This window comes from Raphanus sativus, chromosome 9 (genome assembly GCF_000801105.2).
Source record: "Raphanus sativus cultivar WK10039 chromosome 9, ASM80110v3, whole genome shotgun sequence".
Classification (NCBI taxonomy): Eukaryota; Viridiplantae; Streptophyta; class Magnoliopsida; order Brassicales; family Brassicaceae; genus Raphanus; species Raphanus sativus.
The window spans coordinates 36950112-36966221 of NC_079519.1; the positions used below are offsets into that span (position 1 = coordinate 36950112).

The 16110-nt window shown below is 33.1% G+C and overlaps 4 protein-coding genes across 4 annotated transcripts; 1 reads left to right on the forward strand and 3 right to left on the reverse strand.

Annotated features, from left to right (window-relative positions):
• Positions 1-557: 557 nt before the first annotated feature.
• On the reverse strand, positions 558-1571 carry LOC108826530 (uncharacterized). The gene is made up of 2 exons (XM_018599904.2): positions 1016-1571; positions 558-877 (listed from the first exon to the last, which is right to left on the reverse strand). The coding sequence occupies exons 1-2, from the start codon at positions 1472-1474 to the stop codon at positions 821-823; spliced, it is 516 nt and encodes a 171-aa protein (XP_018455406.1). The 5' UTR covers positions 1475-1571; the 3' UTR covers positions 558-820.
• Positions 1572-4814: 3243 nt separating this feature from the next.
• Positions 4815-6122, reverse strand: LOC108850598 (uncharacterized). The gene is made up of 2 exons (XM_056994401.1): positions 5798-6122; positions 4815-5710 (listed from the first exon to the last, which is right to left on the reverse strand). The coding sequence occupies exons 1-2, from the start codon at positions 6086-6088 to the stop codon at positions 4970-4972; spliced, it is 1032 nt and encodes a 343-aa protein (XP_056850381.1). The 5' UTR covers positions 6089-6122; the 3' UTR covers positions 4815-4969.
• A 429-nt stretch (positions 6123-6551) lies between these two features.
• Positions 6552-8093, forward strand: LOC130499905 (protein ALP1-like). Its single transcript, XM_056994400.1, has one exon. It carries the CDS (start codon positions 6648-6650, stop codon positions 7968-7970), a length of 1323 nt encoding a protein of 440 aa, XP_056850380.1. The 5' UTR covers positions 6552-6647; the 3' UTR covers positions 7971-8093.
• A 4351-nt stretch (positions 8094-12444) lies between these two features.
• Positions 12445-16104, reverse strand: LOC108827836 (succinate dehydrogenase [ubiquinone] flavoprotein subunit 1, mitochondrial-like). Its single transcript, XM_056995043.1, is given in 14 exon segments — positions 12445-12900; positions 13007-13127; positions 13212-13281; positions 13382-13552; positions 13669-13843; positions 13948-14135; positions 14270-14413; positions 14509-14572; positions 14658-14750; positions 14841-14926; positions 15010-15150; positions 15255-15401; positions 15539-15788; positions 15884-16104. Coding segments are annotated over 14 exon segments (1893 nt in total). The 5' UTR covers positions 15986-16104; the 3' UTR covers positions 12445-12759.
• Positions 16105-16110: the final 6 nt, after the last annotated feature.

Consider the following 16110-nt stretch of genomic DNA (forward strand, 5'->3'; position numbering starts at 1 on the left):
ATATATTTTTAAAAAAGAAACAAAATCTTCTTAAATTATATTATGTTTTTAAAATAAATAGTTAAAAATAAACAAAAACAGTAATAATTGAAAAAAAGATTTTTTTAATTTTTAAAACTATGATTCATCCAACGGTTTAGTGTTTACTCAAGGGTTTAGGGTTTTCCAAGGGTTTAGGGTTTAGTATTTTGGGTTTAGAGTTCTTATTAAAAAAAAATTTGCAACTACAACTATTTTTATTTATTTTTAGCTATTTATTTGAAAACATAATATAATTTAACAATATTTTATTTACTTTTTAAAAAAATATTAAATATAAAATACTTGAATCATATTGGTTGGTGAATCTAAAGGTTCACTCTAGAGGGTGAACCCAAGAATAACTCTATTTTTACTTATTTCAGAATCTTTGATGCATTAAGCAGCAGATAATGCTGTCAACGAGAGATGAGTTGGAGTTGAATGGTTTTAAATAGTCAGAGAGTAGATATATAGAGACGATAACAAAAATCATATGCGTTACTTTAATTTTAAAACTGGAAACTAAATTTTCTGAACTACTCACTCTTTTTTTTTTACTTTTTCTTTTGTACACCCAAATAAAATTACATCCCTTCACAAGATCGATGAAACATGAGTGGTGGAAAAGAGGTAATGAAATAAACCGTCCCCTTCAACAACACATAAGTGCCTAATTTTTCTTAAAACAACACAACATTTCAGATCTAAGTTTAACATAAAATATAAAATAAAATTAAAATCTGGAAGCAACCATGTTCCTAGCTAAATAAAAACAAATCAAAAGCTTGTTTTTAAAGCTCTACATACTCTTCTTCATGTTCCTGCAACTTGAGCCTTCTCGTCCACCCATTGCTTCCTGAAATCCAAAAAAATCCAAGGAAAACAAATTATATTTTTATATCTAACAAAAACTAGCAAATTACAAAACTCTCATCAATGCGCAGTAGAATTAATGTGGAAGTTATGACAAAACTCATATATGAGAAAGTAGTACCTGAGACTGTTTGTTATTGATCATATGGACAAATGGATCTTCATTGTTCTTAGACCAAACATGGGTCCTCTTAAGGCCCAAAAGCCCTTTCCATCTTCCCTTAGAGGAAGATGAGAAGATGGGTGGCTTGACAGAGAAGATGTTGGTAGCATCACGAGAACTTTCTTCTTCATCTTCAACGAGGAGCTCTTCTCTTAATGTTCTCTGGACTTGGTTAGTCTCCTTGAAAGGCAAAAGCTTTCCTTTAGAGAAAAGTTCATCAGCAGGCATCATTGTGTAGTCGGAGACAGAAAACTCGAAGTTATCAGCAGCTGAGGAAGAGCCCTCTGGTTTGGAGAGAGGGCTTGATCTTGGCGTCTTCGTTGTCTCAGGCCTAGTCTCAACAAAATCATTAGAGAAAGAGATTCTAGGACTCATGTCACCACCACCATTGAAGTTGTACATTTCTAAGCATGCCATTAGAGACAGAGCTCGTTTGTGTCGAATTATAAACTCGTTCTTTTGGAGAGAGAGAGAGAGATTTAATTCTGGTAGGGACAGTCAGTTGCACAGAGAAGCCTTGTGCAGTAGTATTATATAGTACCCAATACTCATTTAGTTCTTTTGCACGAAGGATCAATGATAAAGCCACCATAACAACCAAAATAGTGTATAATATTAATTTTTATGAAAATAATTTCTTTATAGAAAACAGATGTTACTATTGGGGAGGAAATTATTTATTGGATATAATTTTGTATCCAAGTGTTTCAAACACAGTTCAATTATTGGTCGATTCTGGTAATTTATTTTTGATCCTGTGACATGAACTGTATAGTGTTTTCAACATATTGGATAGTAGTGTTTAATTGGTTTTGACGTTGGGTAACACAATTATCAGCACCTTTTATTTTTATGTTATTCTATTCTGGCCTTTTATTAACAGGAAAATATGAAGTGGCATGCATTGCCAAGTCAGATCGTGAACGTATGGTATGATGTTTTGTCATAATGTAATAACTGTGTGTCTTCCAGTGTCTCCTAGTTATGATTTAGGAATACGTTGATAGTCAATTTGATTTTTCATTTAGGAGGAACTAGTGAACTACTTAAGTTAAGGCACTGCTTTTTAATATACTCCTATTAACCAGTAATATATTAAAATTAGTCTTAATTGTTAGAAAAAGAAAACAATACTCCTGTTTATAAGCTTTTTTGGCTAAAATTTGGTGCATTTAAAATAAAAGTGGCAAGAGTTTACTGTTTAGAAGTTGCGAAGAGTCGCATACATCTTTGCTTGTTTTGTTTCAGAAAAAAAAAAAACACCCATGTATGATGTATGCGTAGATAACTTTTAAAAAATAAATTAGACTCGCCATCTAGTTAACAAATCATATAAAGTGAAATCTCTATGGATGATTTATTTAAAGCATTAGCGGATGATGGCGGGAGGCTTCTTTAGGATATGAGAACTTGATACTCTCTTTAGTAGTATGGTAAACTACGTATTATATTAGATGTTATTGTTTTACTCGATGTTTTTTTTCAGGGAGAGAGAGGGAAAGAACTAGGGACCTAATTAATGCATATTATGTGATAGATAAATAATTACGAAAAATATAAATGGTCAAACTGCATTTACATTTCATGATACCGGTATAATTGTAAATTTACCTCCTTCGGTAGTTTACTTTTCACTTCTAGGGCTTTGCAAGCTTTAAAAAATATCAAATGCATTGGTAAGTAAGAAATGACTGTGGGTCCAAAAATAAAAGATTCAAATTTGAATAATTGATAAAACTAATAGAAATGGAAAGAAATGAGGGAGAAAAGATATAAAAGGAAAGTGTCATAGTAGTCAGATTTGGAGAGATGGCATCTTTTCCACGGAAGTGTCTTTGAAAGCAACGTCACTCCTTTTTCTACAATGTTCTTAATAATTTATATAAAAAACAGTGTATTAAAGAGCCTCTGGGAAAGCCAGAGTGTCTTATTTTGTGTGTGTGCAGAAAGTGTATGAGTTTAGGCAGAGTTAAAGCTTTCAACATTTCCAGCTACTCTTGTATGGTGAGAGTATTTGTAACTATGCGAATTCGATGCTATATTCAAAGAAACTCAATCCTCCGTTAAATGTTATTTATAAAAAATAATAACCAGTTGTTAAACTTATATGAACTTATTGGTTTATTTTATTGGTAACTTTTATTCTCAGGTATGTATATATATGATTAAACAATTTATTTATGACAATTTCTTTTGTAGCAATATCATATCTAAAAGTTTTATATAAAAAGTATGAACCATAATCTCTCGAGCAGTGAGTGTGGTTTGACTCAATAGTAAACAGAGTGTTATTAGCTGGCGATGCCGACCCTTTCCCTGACCACACGTGCTTCCTCTGTTACACTCATTTAGTAGTATATATACACAACTACATTACGTTAAGTAAACTGTATACACATAGAGAGATGACCAAAGTGAACAATTTCGTTACTTCTAATTCTCTATTTGGCTAAATGCTTGCGTAAATGTAAGGTACTAGCTAGTCATCGTACATTGTTTAATTAGTCTTAAATCACATCTTAATCATGATGTATATCGTTACCTTCTCCTTTTTCTAACTGCAGCAGTCGGTTAACATGAAAGGGCATGTAAGAAGTTACTACATGCTCCGCTAAATCTTTTTTATAACTTTATTAAGGGTTGAACTTTTTTTTTTATCGAACTGTTTCCAAATTGGCTATACTTCGGGTTGAATTTTATTGAAAGTGTTTTTTAGTCTGGTAGTTTAACTGACAGTTCATTAACATTTTTACATTAGAAGATTTAAATTTCAAACTCTAAAAAAAAAATTATACTCTCTATGTTTCTTTTTTAAATAATATAAAACTATATTTTTTTTATAAACGTAAATACCAAAAATGTAAACTAATTACAGTTTTTTATAAAGATAAAGTTAGCTTTATATTTGAGAACATATTCTATTACGAAACATCAAGAATCACTTAAAAATTATATATTGAAACATAAATATGTAAGTTAATAAAATCTTCAAATTTAAGCAAAAAAAAAGTTAATAAAATCTTCAACATGATACATGAATATCGTCAAAATATTTTTTATTATAATGCAGTTAAATGTTAATTTTCATAAAATAAATAAAATCATCAGTCGTTGAGTCGTTTGTAATATTTATGATAGTTTACTATACTATAATTTTCGTGGGTTCCAGAAAAAGTTTGAATTCTCGTTATATAGGTGCAACAAGAAAACGTTTTATGTAGTACAATCTTGCTGTGTTTTAGCCTATGCACTGTCAATGTTTGGAAGCATTATTTTGCAAATTGTAAAATTCGGGGGTCTTACGCATTTGATTTTTTTTGAACTATCTGGTAAAAAAGCTTGTGTTATGTCAAATACTTGACCCAAGCCTGTATAGGAAATGACAAAAGTGTAAAAGACTATTAGGGCAACTCCAACGTAGACGGCATAACGCCATTTTGCCGTCAAAATTTCACTTTTCATCTCCAACAAGACGCTATATGCAACGCTATTATAGTGTCTTCGTCATTTTTGATACAGTATCACACTAAATATAGTGTGGGTACTGTAGCGACGGGATAAGTTTTTTTTTTTTTTGATTTTCTTTTATTGTTTACATAACTTAATTCATTATATTTACTTTTACAAAATAGCAAATAAAATTCATTAATATGTAATGTGATATTAAATTTATTTTTTAATAAATCTTAATGTGATTTCTAAATTTTAGTTAATATAAATTATTAATTAATAAAACATTTAAAATGGGATTAAAATACATAAAAATCATTTAAAATACATAAAATTACCCAAATAAACACCAACCAAACATAAAAAGTGCATACGAGAAAATAGATTTGCAGAAATAAAAAAAATACATAAATTTGCCAAAAAAAAAAAACTGGAAAACATTAGATTGACTAACATAATAATCTAAAAACCCGGAAAATTATTATCAGCTCCATCAAGATAATTATAATACGGGGTATAATCTTCTTGATCATTTGGTGACATTTGGTTTTCACCTTGAACTTGTTCTCTATGAGATGGTTGTCCTTCAGCTTGATCTCCTTGATATTGTGATGTTCGATATTGTGATCCATGATATTGGTATTGGACATCTTCTCCTTGTTCGTTAGATTGACTGGTTTGAGCTCGTTTTCTTATAATTTCTTGTTTCCGATTTTCGATATAAGCACGAGATGCAGGATCAGTTATAGAATTCAAATCTGCGAATAATATTTTATTCTCTTCTTTCATTTTTGCTACCTCGACCTTTTGCCTTTGAATTTCATTTCGTTCCGAATTACCTTTAGTTATAGCTTTGAGAAGTTTATCATTTTGCTCCATCAATTGTTTAAATTGTTCTTCAGATTGTAATTTTCTCTTAGCTTTCTTCACACCCATAGGTCTTGAAGATAAATTAGAAGTGCCTTCGTCAGAATTTATATTTAGATCAAATGAATTCATACCGGGGGATGGTGATGACTCAGGATCAACTGAAAATGATGGGGATGATGAAATATTACGACCTTCTTCGTGGAATGCACTAGGTGCATTACCGTTGTTATTTGTAAATTTTTCCATGCCTTTGAGGATAGGCCAGACGTGGTCGAATTTGAAGCCTCTTTTATATTTGACATCTTGGGCTAATAACATCTTTGCTTGGTTCAACTAATTAAATAATGAGCAAAGATTAAATAAGTTAATATATACAATAAAATTATGAAATATAGTAAATAGAAAATCACATATACTCACAATGTCTTGTTCAGAAGCACCGTTAGGATTCTTGTTTTCAATTTGATTAACGCATCCCCTCAACTTGGAGACAGCTGAAAGAATTGTAGTCATTCGAGTTTGTAAAGATCTCCTTGGTCTTGGTTGCTGGTTGGAAATCTCAGACTTTTGGTATTCAGTTTCAACTCTTGCCCAAAATTGATCTTTTGACTGGTTTATTCCTATGATTGGATTTTGAGAAACATCAAGATACACATGACATAAGTGCATATCTTCATCAATGGAATATGATAAAGAACGACTTGAAGTCATTTTTGAGAAAGATAGTAGTGGTAAGAAATAAGTTGGAGATGTGTGATCATTGAAAGAGAAGTATATGTTTATATAGAGAAGTGATTCGTATTTTTGTGATAATATGATAATGTGAATGTGACATGAAGTGACTAATCAATGCAACGGTTAGATCTTGGTCAAATAAATCGAACGGTTTATATTGATTTATTTTTTTCTGGTATGTGATAATGGAATATGACAAGAAGTGACTAATCAATGCAAGAGTTTATATTGATTCGTTTTTTTTTTAAAATGTGATAGTGGAAATATGACATGAAATGACTAATCAAAGCAACGGATAGATTTTAGTCAAAGAAATTGAATGGTTAAGATTGATTTTTCTGAAAATGTGATAGTGGAAATATGACATGAAATGACTAATCAAAGCAACGGTTAGATATCGTCAAAGAAATTGAACGGTTAAGATTGATTCGTTTTTTTCTAATAATGTGATAATGGAATATGGCATGATTTGCCTATAAAATGTGTATCATGTTTGAACAATAAGACCATCATCTTCTATTTCTTTTTATCAAAGATGAATTATAACTTTGGTAGCTCATCTCATGTATCATCTTCTTCTTCTTCTTCTTCAGATAATGAGTATTATGATGATATTGAAAAGCAAGTAGCATGCCAAATTACTGCAAACAATAATTTTTTCATCACTCAACACCTACTTAACGAGAGACACCATGGTGGATCGATTCATGGTCATAGAGTTATTGATCGTGATCGGGAGAATGCTTCTCGCAATCTTTTCAACGACTATTTTGCAGAGAATCCTTTATTCTCTGAGGCGATGTTCCGGCGGCGATTTCGGAAGGGGCGTCCTTTGTTTCTTCGTATTTATGATGCGATACAAAGACATGACAAATATTTTGTCCAAAGGAGAGATGGTGCCGGGAAACTTGGGTTGTCTGGTTTGCAAAAGATAACTGCTGCATTTCGGATGTTGGCGTATGGTCTACCAGCGGATTCAACTGATGAGTACATCAAAATCGGAGAGTCAACTGCCCTAGAAAGTTTGAAGCGCTTTTGTCGTGCTGTTGTCGAGGTTTTTGGAAGCCGCTATCTCCGATCACCTGACGCTAATGATGTTGCACGACTACTCCATATCGGTGAACACCGAGGATTTCCAGGTATGTTGGGTAGTTTAGATTGTATGCATTGGAAATGGAAAAACTGCCCAACAGCTTGGGGAGGACAATATGCCGGTCGTAGTGGTTCTCCCACCATCATTTTAGAGGCTGTAGCTGATTATGATCTTTGGATTTGGCATGCATATTTTGGTCTGCCGGGATCTAATAACGATATCAATGTTTTAGAGGCATCTCATCTTTTTGCTAATTTAGCAGAAGGAACTGCTCCACCGGCTAATTATGTTATTAATGGAAAACATTATAACATGGGTTATTATCTAGCTGATGGTATATATCCAAAATGGTCCACTCTTGTCCAAACAATTCACGATCCCCGTGGTCCTAAAAAAAAATTATTCGCAATGAAACAAGAATCGTGTAGGAAAGACGTTGAACGTGCATTTGGAGTATTGCAGTCAAGATTTGCAATCGTGGCAGGACCATCACGAATGTGGAATAAAAAGGTATTACATGATATAATGACAACTTGTATCATAATGCATAATATGATCATAGAGGATGAACGTGATATCAATGCAACAATTGAAGAACAAGGTGAAGTTCCAAATGCAGAAGTTGAGATGACAAGTGGTGATGATGCTCAATTTCAAAAATTCTTATCTCGGCACTATAGAATCAAAGACCGAGATGCTCATTTTGAACTTCGAGATGCACTAATCGAACATTTGTGGGGTGAATATGGCAATTCTAATAATTAGTAAGATGTATCATATTTTTTTTATGCAATGTAATTTCGTTTGTATGTTTTAGTTGTTTTAATTTCATATGTATTCTCATTTGTATGTTTTTAGTTATTTTAATTTCGCTTGTATGTTTTTTTTTATTTTAATTTCATATGTATTTTTAAAGTATTATTCAATAATTATAATTATTGTTTTAAATTTGTTAATCTTGTTCTTATTAAAAATAGTTACTTGTATATGTTATAAGAATAATGAGTATTAAAATATTAAATAGTTAAGAGAATCTTTTTTTAATAATATAATAATAGAGAATATTTTTTTTAGTGTGATATTTGGTGTTGTGGTTGGAGATGAAAAGAAATTTGGTGCTAAAACTACACTAAAATGGTGTAGTTTCAACACTAAAATAGTCACTAAAATAGTGTAGTGGTTGGAGATGGCCTTAATACAACAAACTCTTCAAACAATGATTATAGTAATAAAAATTGAAACGTGCAGTCAAAGGACACCGGTTGTCAATCACATGGTTCTAAGTGCGCTTTTCTCAGGTGATAACGACAAGTGTGTTTACGCCACGTGTCTTTTTGCTAAGGCCCCAACGCTCTCTCTCTCCCGAATGACTAGTCAAAGTTAGTTCTCTGTTAATGTCCAAAATAATTGATTTGACCTTTTTGAAAATATTCAGTGCACTATTTTATAAGATTTGGAATTTCACCTTTGGATTATATCAATATATCATAAGAATCTAATTACATTACTGGCTTAGCCAACTACAATACAAAAGTGCTTTCGAAAACAACAAATTGAATTTGTAGTGCATCCGTCCTCCCATTGTTATCACGTGATTTGTGAACCAGGACAAACAAAACTTGAAAACAGAACACTTCAATGTCTCTCTACTTCTAGCATTCTTTGCAAATGGTTCACTTTATCTGGTTTTCTTCATTATAAGCAAAAGTCGATCGACCACTCCTACGGGTTTTTTGACATCATAACCCAAGGAATCTACCACTTGGTATGGGCTATTGCCTATTGGTCACAACACACAAGCCTCGCTAATGCAATCGTCAACGCGTCTTGAAGGAGATGTTCTATCCCATTAATTTTTATCATTTACTACTGACTGCCACATAAAAATAATATTTGATGTCTGCATATAAAAATATTTAGATCATCTAAGCATTATAAATATAAAAAATAATGAATATATTGCAGCAAAGATGTCATAATCTAGGAATATATGCATTCTTTTTCTTGAAGTTAAGAGTTGGCCGTATATGATAAATTCATGATAATGTATTTTGTATATATAATGTTTAAAGTAGTTAGCACTAGTTAATGCATCGAAAGGTTCACAGGGTACTACGGAGGCGTACGTGCGGGGTTATACTGTTGTATTTTAAATTTAATGATTTCATCAAGCAATGGATAATCAAAATCTATTCTGTTCGTTGTATTTTTTATATTGTAAACTGCTGATATATAAATTAGTCTGAAACGAAAACTAGACAATAATTTTTTTCCAAATAAAAGTCTTTATGGTCGGCATCGGATAGGCTGACAAATGGAAGCAATGAGCTGTAGAGAATTAATTGGAGTATGTGCTACGTCGTATATCTTCCACTGACCAAATACGATTCTTCCCTGTTTAACTTTAAACTATTATTATTCACACTAATAGGGAAGCTTCTTACATTTAGTACAATGCAAACTCCCCAAAGGCCCAATTAAGAGGAAAAAATGATGAAATTGTTAAATGTACATCAATATTTGAAAAGGCAGTGAACGATGATTATTTATTTTATTTTATTATCACACCCTAAAATCAATAACTTATGAGTGTTGTAGTAAAAACATTATCTAGCAGTAGGTGTACTTATGGTTCCTTGAAGGCATTATAAAGGACCAATTTTCTATGCCCAACAACATTTTTCACAGCACGCGACAAGGTTATCTATCTGGACTAAATCTAAAAATTTCAAAATAGCTGAAGTAATATATAGACTTTAGTTCGGTTGGATTGCTGACCCATCCAAAACAGATTTGATAAAAATAGTTCTGGAAACAGCTAAAAATGAATCAGTCCTAATGCTTAAGGGTCAACATATCCACTCTTACCTACAAAACTATTTTTGGATCGGACATGGACAAACAGACCCAAATTGGATCTGGAGTTTCAAATCATATTATTACCGCTAAAATAACATTGAAAAATGCTAACAAGAAAGTACCAATAATAGGAGAAAACAACCATTAAAATTATGGAAGTTTCGAATTAAAGTAAAAAAAACTTCCAACTTATGTTTGAGATAAAAAATGTTCAACTTTTAAATATTGTCATTTTAATTATTATATTTTTGTTGACTCGGCCACTTAAGAAGCCCGAATAGTCAACTATGTTAGACTCGATTGAAAATATAAAAGTTTGTTGACTTCTTAAACAACATTGTTTTAAAAAATGATTAAACATTAATCAAACAACGTATTTTGCTTTTGTAAGCACTCAAACCTTCTTTTCTGGAAACCAAAACCGTAAATTGACTCCATCTTCCTTATTTTTGAGTGAAGAATATGAAGTCGATTTGAGACTTTAATTTCGCGGAAAAGATATTTGAAGTGTTTAAAGAAGCAAAACAACGTTGTTTGACTAATTTTTTAAAACGACATCGTTTAGAGAATTAACGACATCTATTTTTATAATCGAGTTCAACAGTTGACTATTCATGTTTCTTAAATTATCGGGTCAACAAAATATGATAGTTAAGACGACTAATATTTGAAAGCTAAAGATTCTTTTAGCTCTAACATAAGTTGAAGGTCTGTTTGGCTTCAATTTGAAAAGTTGAGGTTCTAATGGCTGTTTTCTCCAAATAATAGAGTAATAGGTAAGACTTGCGCCTTGCGCAAGGTTAAAGGGTTCTTAAATTATTAACGTTTTGCAATAACTCACATCCTTCGCAGATTGAGATATTTTGTAAATTATTTGTTAAATATAGAATCTTTTTCTATTATAAAAAGATATGTAAAATATATTTTAATGATTTGATATCATTAAAATTGTAAAACTATTAAATTTTATCAATTTAAATATGTTATATGATTCTAAAATCTTGAAACTAATATATATATATATGACATATAGTTTAACTTTAATAATATTTAATATATATATATATAATATGAATATATATCAAAGGAAACTTCCTACTCATACAGATTTATGATCATTTGTATTTTGCGATAAGAAAAAAAAATAAACTATTGATTACAAAATTTTCAGTATGAGATTTTAAAAAGTTTTAGTAATTTAAAATTTTTTAAAAAATAATAATATAACATATACAAACTTTTTTAAATTGTTTGACATGATTAATCTGATTTTTAATTTATTTACCAGTATAAAATTAAGAAACATTATAAATGATACACTAAATGTTATCAAATATTTATCATTCAAAATCAATAGTTATCATATATTTTTTAATCACACATTGGCTAATTTTATAGTTTTTTATTTAAGAAAATCATATTAGATAATTTGTATCATGATAATTCATTTATGCCAAATATGTAACTAAGGCATGGTTAGGATAGAAAGTTTAAAATTGGTACTATATCATACATTTATTGTATTACAAATATAGAAGGAGTTAAACATTTGTAATTTCATTACCATATATAAAGTTGCAATTAATTTTGATTGAATTTAATTGTAGACACTATCAATAATGCACATGCATATAAATGAAACAAAAAATCTTGTATCATTATATCAAGTACAATAAATGTAGATGATAATAAAATATACTATAAACCATATACGTACAAAACATACCATAAACCATATTTTTCATAGTATATATTGTTGTTTGAATATAATAAATAAATCTATAAAATCGTTATTACTATACATTTGATCAAATGCCACCGTATATTATGCAAGATAAGTATATTGTAGACAGTCTATATTGTATAAATAGTTGTTGGAATATAATAAAAGGAACAAAAATGATAGTTTCATTATTTGGTCAATTATAAAGATGGTCGGTTAAAAAGTGTATCCAAAGCATATATCATACTACTATACATTTATCTATATTCATCGTATTATGGTTATGATTATATATGGTCTACTTCAGTATATATAGTCTCATTCAATATAAAATTTACTATGTAACAACATGACATGCGAGATTTGGATTAAGTTAAGTGACACATATAATTTTCGGGTTATTTCTATAAGTGAGACTACTCAAAACGTCATATAATTGCATGTCATTATGTGAGTTGAGATGACAGTAACACATTTATGGCACTTTTTTTTGAAACACACGTATTTATAGCATTTAGATTCCTGAAATGAAAGATATACTATATGATAGATACTAGTAATGGTAGATATACTACTATATGATATTGGTAATGGCATAACATGTAAATAATCTAGGCAAAAAAGATGCGAAGATGACTAGTGAAAACACTTAAACAATGGCAAAGTGGTTAATCCCACATGAATGTAAGATTTATTTGCAAAAGTTCTCCTCGTTATTATAATAAGAAGAGGATCAGGAAATGGTTAAAGAGAATTCAGAATTACACCAACCAAATTAACGGGTTTTTCTCATTTTATTTTATTACTCACAACCTTAATGGTGTAAAAATGAAAAACTCAGAAGACGAGGAACGGTTCTTTGTGTCCTCTCCTAATTCCCTCCTTTTTTCACCTGATATTATTATTCCGATGCACCTAAAGAAATCATACGGGCTGCTGCTTGCTTGCTTGCTTGTTTGAGGGAAAATAAAATCAATAGACGCGAGCTTTGGGAGGGAAAGTGTCAATCTCATCGTCGAGAGTGTCCATGTGAACAGGCCTATACTCCAACCTCACTTTCTCATCTTCCCAGTACCCCAATGTGTGCTTCATCCATTCTCCATCCTCCCTTTTCTGCACACAGTCATTATATATATTTGAGAGCTGTGGTTCTCTATCATCATCATCGTCATTGCTATATATATATATATGAATGTTTTAAGAGGAAGGGGAAACAAACCGTGAAATCCTCCCGAGCATGTGCTCCTCTGCTTTCCTTTCGTGCTTCCGCTGAATGCATTGTTATGGACGCGTTTATCAAAAGGTTCTCCAGTTCTATTGTCTCTATCAGATCAGAGTTCCTGCACTCACCACAAGAGTTTTACCACATCGTTTACTTATTTACATTAATAATCTCATTATAAAAGTATCGTCTTCTTTTTTACCATATCAAACTCCGATCTTTAACCTGGACATCCTCGAAACTTTCCCATGCCTTGTCGATCAACTGACAACCTGTGATCAATTATTTCAGAATTGGTAGCCTTTGCAGGTGAGATAGAGCTCTGAATTCAGTAATAATAATAAGCTAAGACAAGTTTTTCTTCTACTTTACCTTCTTCCAATGTTTCTTGGGTGCGGAAGACAGCTGCATTGTTCTGCATAATCCTCTGCATGTTCAGCCTGATACTTGAAGTAGGAAGTGAACCGCTTGAGTGTCTTAACTTGTTCAGCCACTCGATCGTCTTCTTACCTGCATTCTCTTCTAGAGGTCTCTGTTTCTGACCTGCATCATTCAAAATAAGGCTATTAAAAACATCACCAGAGAGAGACTATTCTTTTTATATTTTACTATAATAATAATGACACTACAGTCTCGAGAGATCCTCAAAAGTGACTAACCTGGTTTGCTTATCTCTGCAACCCTATTTGCACAAGCACGGCCAAATACGACAATGTCGAGGAGAGAATTCGCACCAAGCCTGTTGGCACCATGAACAGATGCACAAGCTGCCTCCCCAGCAGCCATAAGCCCAGGAACCACTGCATCTGGATCATCTCCTTTGATGGTCACTACCTGCACGACAAGAATCAAAAAGAATTACTCTGGCTACGAGGCCTTTAATGCATCTCATGATTCATTCTACCCAGATTTCACTCAAAGGCTTCTCCTATTCTTACCTCGCCGTGGTAATTTGTTGGGATGCCACCCATGTTGTAGTGAACAGTGGGCAAAACTGGAATTGGCTCTTTGGTAACGTCAACACCAGCAAAGATTGCAGCTGTCTCAGAGATTCCAGGAAGCCTTTCTTTTAGAACTTCTGGTGGAAGATGATTCAAATGGAGATAGATATGATCCTTATGCGGTCCTGGCGATATTAGCAACAGATCCAAAATATTATAAACAAGACATATCACAAAATTAAGCAAGGATACAGCTCAAAGACATGCAATGTGAGTTTCTCCAAAAAAGAAACTAAAACTAGTTCTAAGGGAAGCATACCTACACCACGACCTTCCCTGATTTCCATAGTCATAGATCTGGAGACAACATCTCTAGATGCAAGATCCTTGGCAGTTGGAGCATATCGTTCCATAAAACGTTCACCTTCACTGTTTCTAAGGATACCACCTTCACCTCGAGATCCTGCAATTGTATAATAGACAATGTAAATGTCGCCAAACACATTAAATATTTGTCTGGCAAGCAGATTCTCGTGCATGTGAGGAGAAGACGCTAACCTTCAGTGATGAGACATCCGGCTCCATATATACCAGTTGGGTGGAACTGAACAAACTCCAAGTCCTGCATAAATTTATTAGGCAATAACATTATTAGCGCAGCAAAGACAATGTTCACCACTGATCTCAAAACGAAACAGGTGGCAGACCTGGAGTGGAAGACCGGCACGTGCAACCATGGCATTGCCATCTCCTGTGCAGGTATGTGCTGAGGTTGCAGAGAAGTATGCTCTGCCATAACCCTGGAGAAACATGAGGCATCATGGTAAGTATATTTTCACTAGTCGGAAAATTCGTATCATATAAAAGCTACTCAAAAACTAGCTTCTCACCCCAGTGGCCAAAATTGTTTGTGCAGAGCGGAAACGATGCAATGTTCCATCTTCCATGTTGAGTGCAATTACACCCTGGCAAGTACCTGCACATCAGATAACAGTGTTGCGTAAATACTAACAGAAGCTACAAGAGAAAAATGAAAAGATGATAATCCCAAACACATACCATCACTAGCCATGAGCAAATCGAGAGCGAAGTATTCAACAAAGAACTGTGTGTTATGCTTCATAGCTTGTCCATATAGGGTATGCAACAGAGCATGTCCAGTCCGATCAGCAGCACAAGCACAACGATAGGCCTGACCACCTGATGGTAGAATAAAAAGAAAATCCTTTTAGGAAAAGAATATGTCGAAACTCCCAAAACAAGGTCAATAAGAGGTAGCAAGAGGTTAGAAAAAGATCGATCACCTTTGCCAAAGTCGAGACTCTGACCACCAAAGGCACGCTAGTAGATTTTACCCTCTTCAGTACGAGAAAAGGGGAGGCCATAATTCTCAAGTTCAATAACAGCTTTAGGTGCCTCCCTACACATATACTGGATAGCATCTTGATCACCTTCACAAGGAAAGGAAAGGAAAGGAAAGAAACTCAACAAATGCTTAATTCACGCACAAATGAACCATATAATAGCCAAAATTAGCAAGATCAATTAATAAAAAAATAAGAAAAGAAGAGAGGAGGAGGAAGAGTACCAAGCCAGTCGCTTCCTTTGACAGTATCATACATGTGCCATCTCCAGTCATCTTCGGACATGTTTCCCAGTGCAGCATTTATACCACCCTGAGCAGCGACGGTGTGGGAGCGGGTGGGGAAAAGCTTGGTAATGCAAGCGGTGTTAAAGCCATGCTCAGATAATCCAATGGCCGCTCTAAGTCCGGCACCACCAGCTCCAACAACCACCGCGTCATAGGTGTGATCCACTATCGTGTAGTCACCGGTTTGCTAACATGGATCAGAAAGCAATTACGATCAACATCAAAAACTATGATTCCTTCCTGCTATGAATAAAACCAGACGCACACGAAGAGAGATCTTACCGAAGAGGAGGAGGAGAAGAATCTAGGAAAGCGAGATCCAGAGAGTGAGGTCTTTGATGATGATGAAGGAACACGAAGGCTACGAGACACGCAGCGCCACATCTTCTTCTTCTTCAAGTGGATCTCAGTTGAATGCAAATCCGTAGAAATGAAGGCAGTGAGAGCAGCCACCAAGGTTGTCGTGTGTTTCAAAGAGAGAAATGGAACACGATGACTCCTTCAATTCC

Excerpts from the sequence above, each read along its gene's own strand:
- LOC108826530 (XM_018599904.2), bottom strand. The coding sequence starts at position 1,474 with ATGGCATGCTTAGAAATGTACAACTTCAATGGTGGTGGTGACATGAGT. Across the intron at positions 878-1,015 it reads TCAATAACAAACAGTCTCAG|GAAGCAATGGGTGGACGAGA; the intron begins GTACTACTTTCT and ends TTTGGATTTCAG.
- LOC108850598 (XM_056994401.1), bottom strand. The coding sequence starts at position 6,088 with ATGACTTCAAGTCGTTCTTTATCATATTCCATTGATGAAGATATGCAC. Across the intron at positions 5,711-5,797 it reads GTGCTTCTGAACAAGACATT|TTGAACCAAGCAAAGATGTT; the intron begins GTGAGTATATGT and ends TTATTTAATTAG.
- LOC130499905 (XM_056994400.1), top strand. The coding sequence starts at position 6,648 with ATGAATTATAACTTTGGTAGCTCATCTCATGTATCATCTTCTTCTTCT.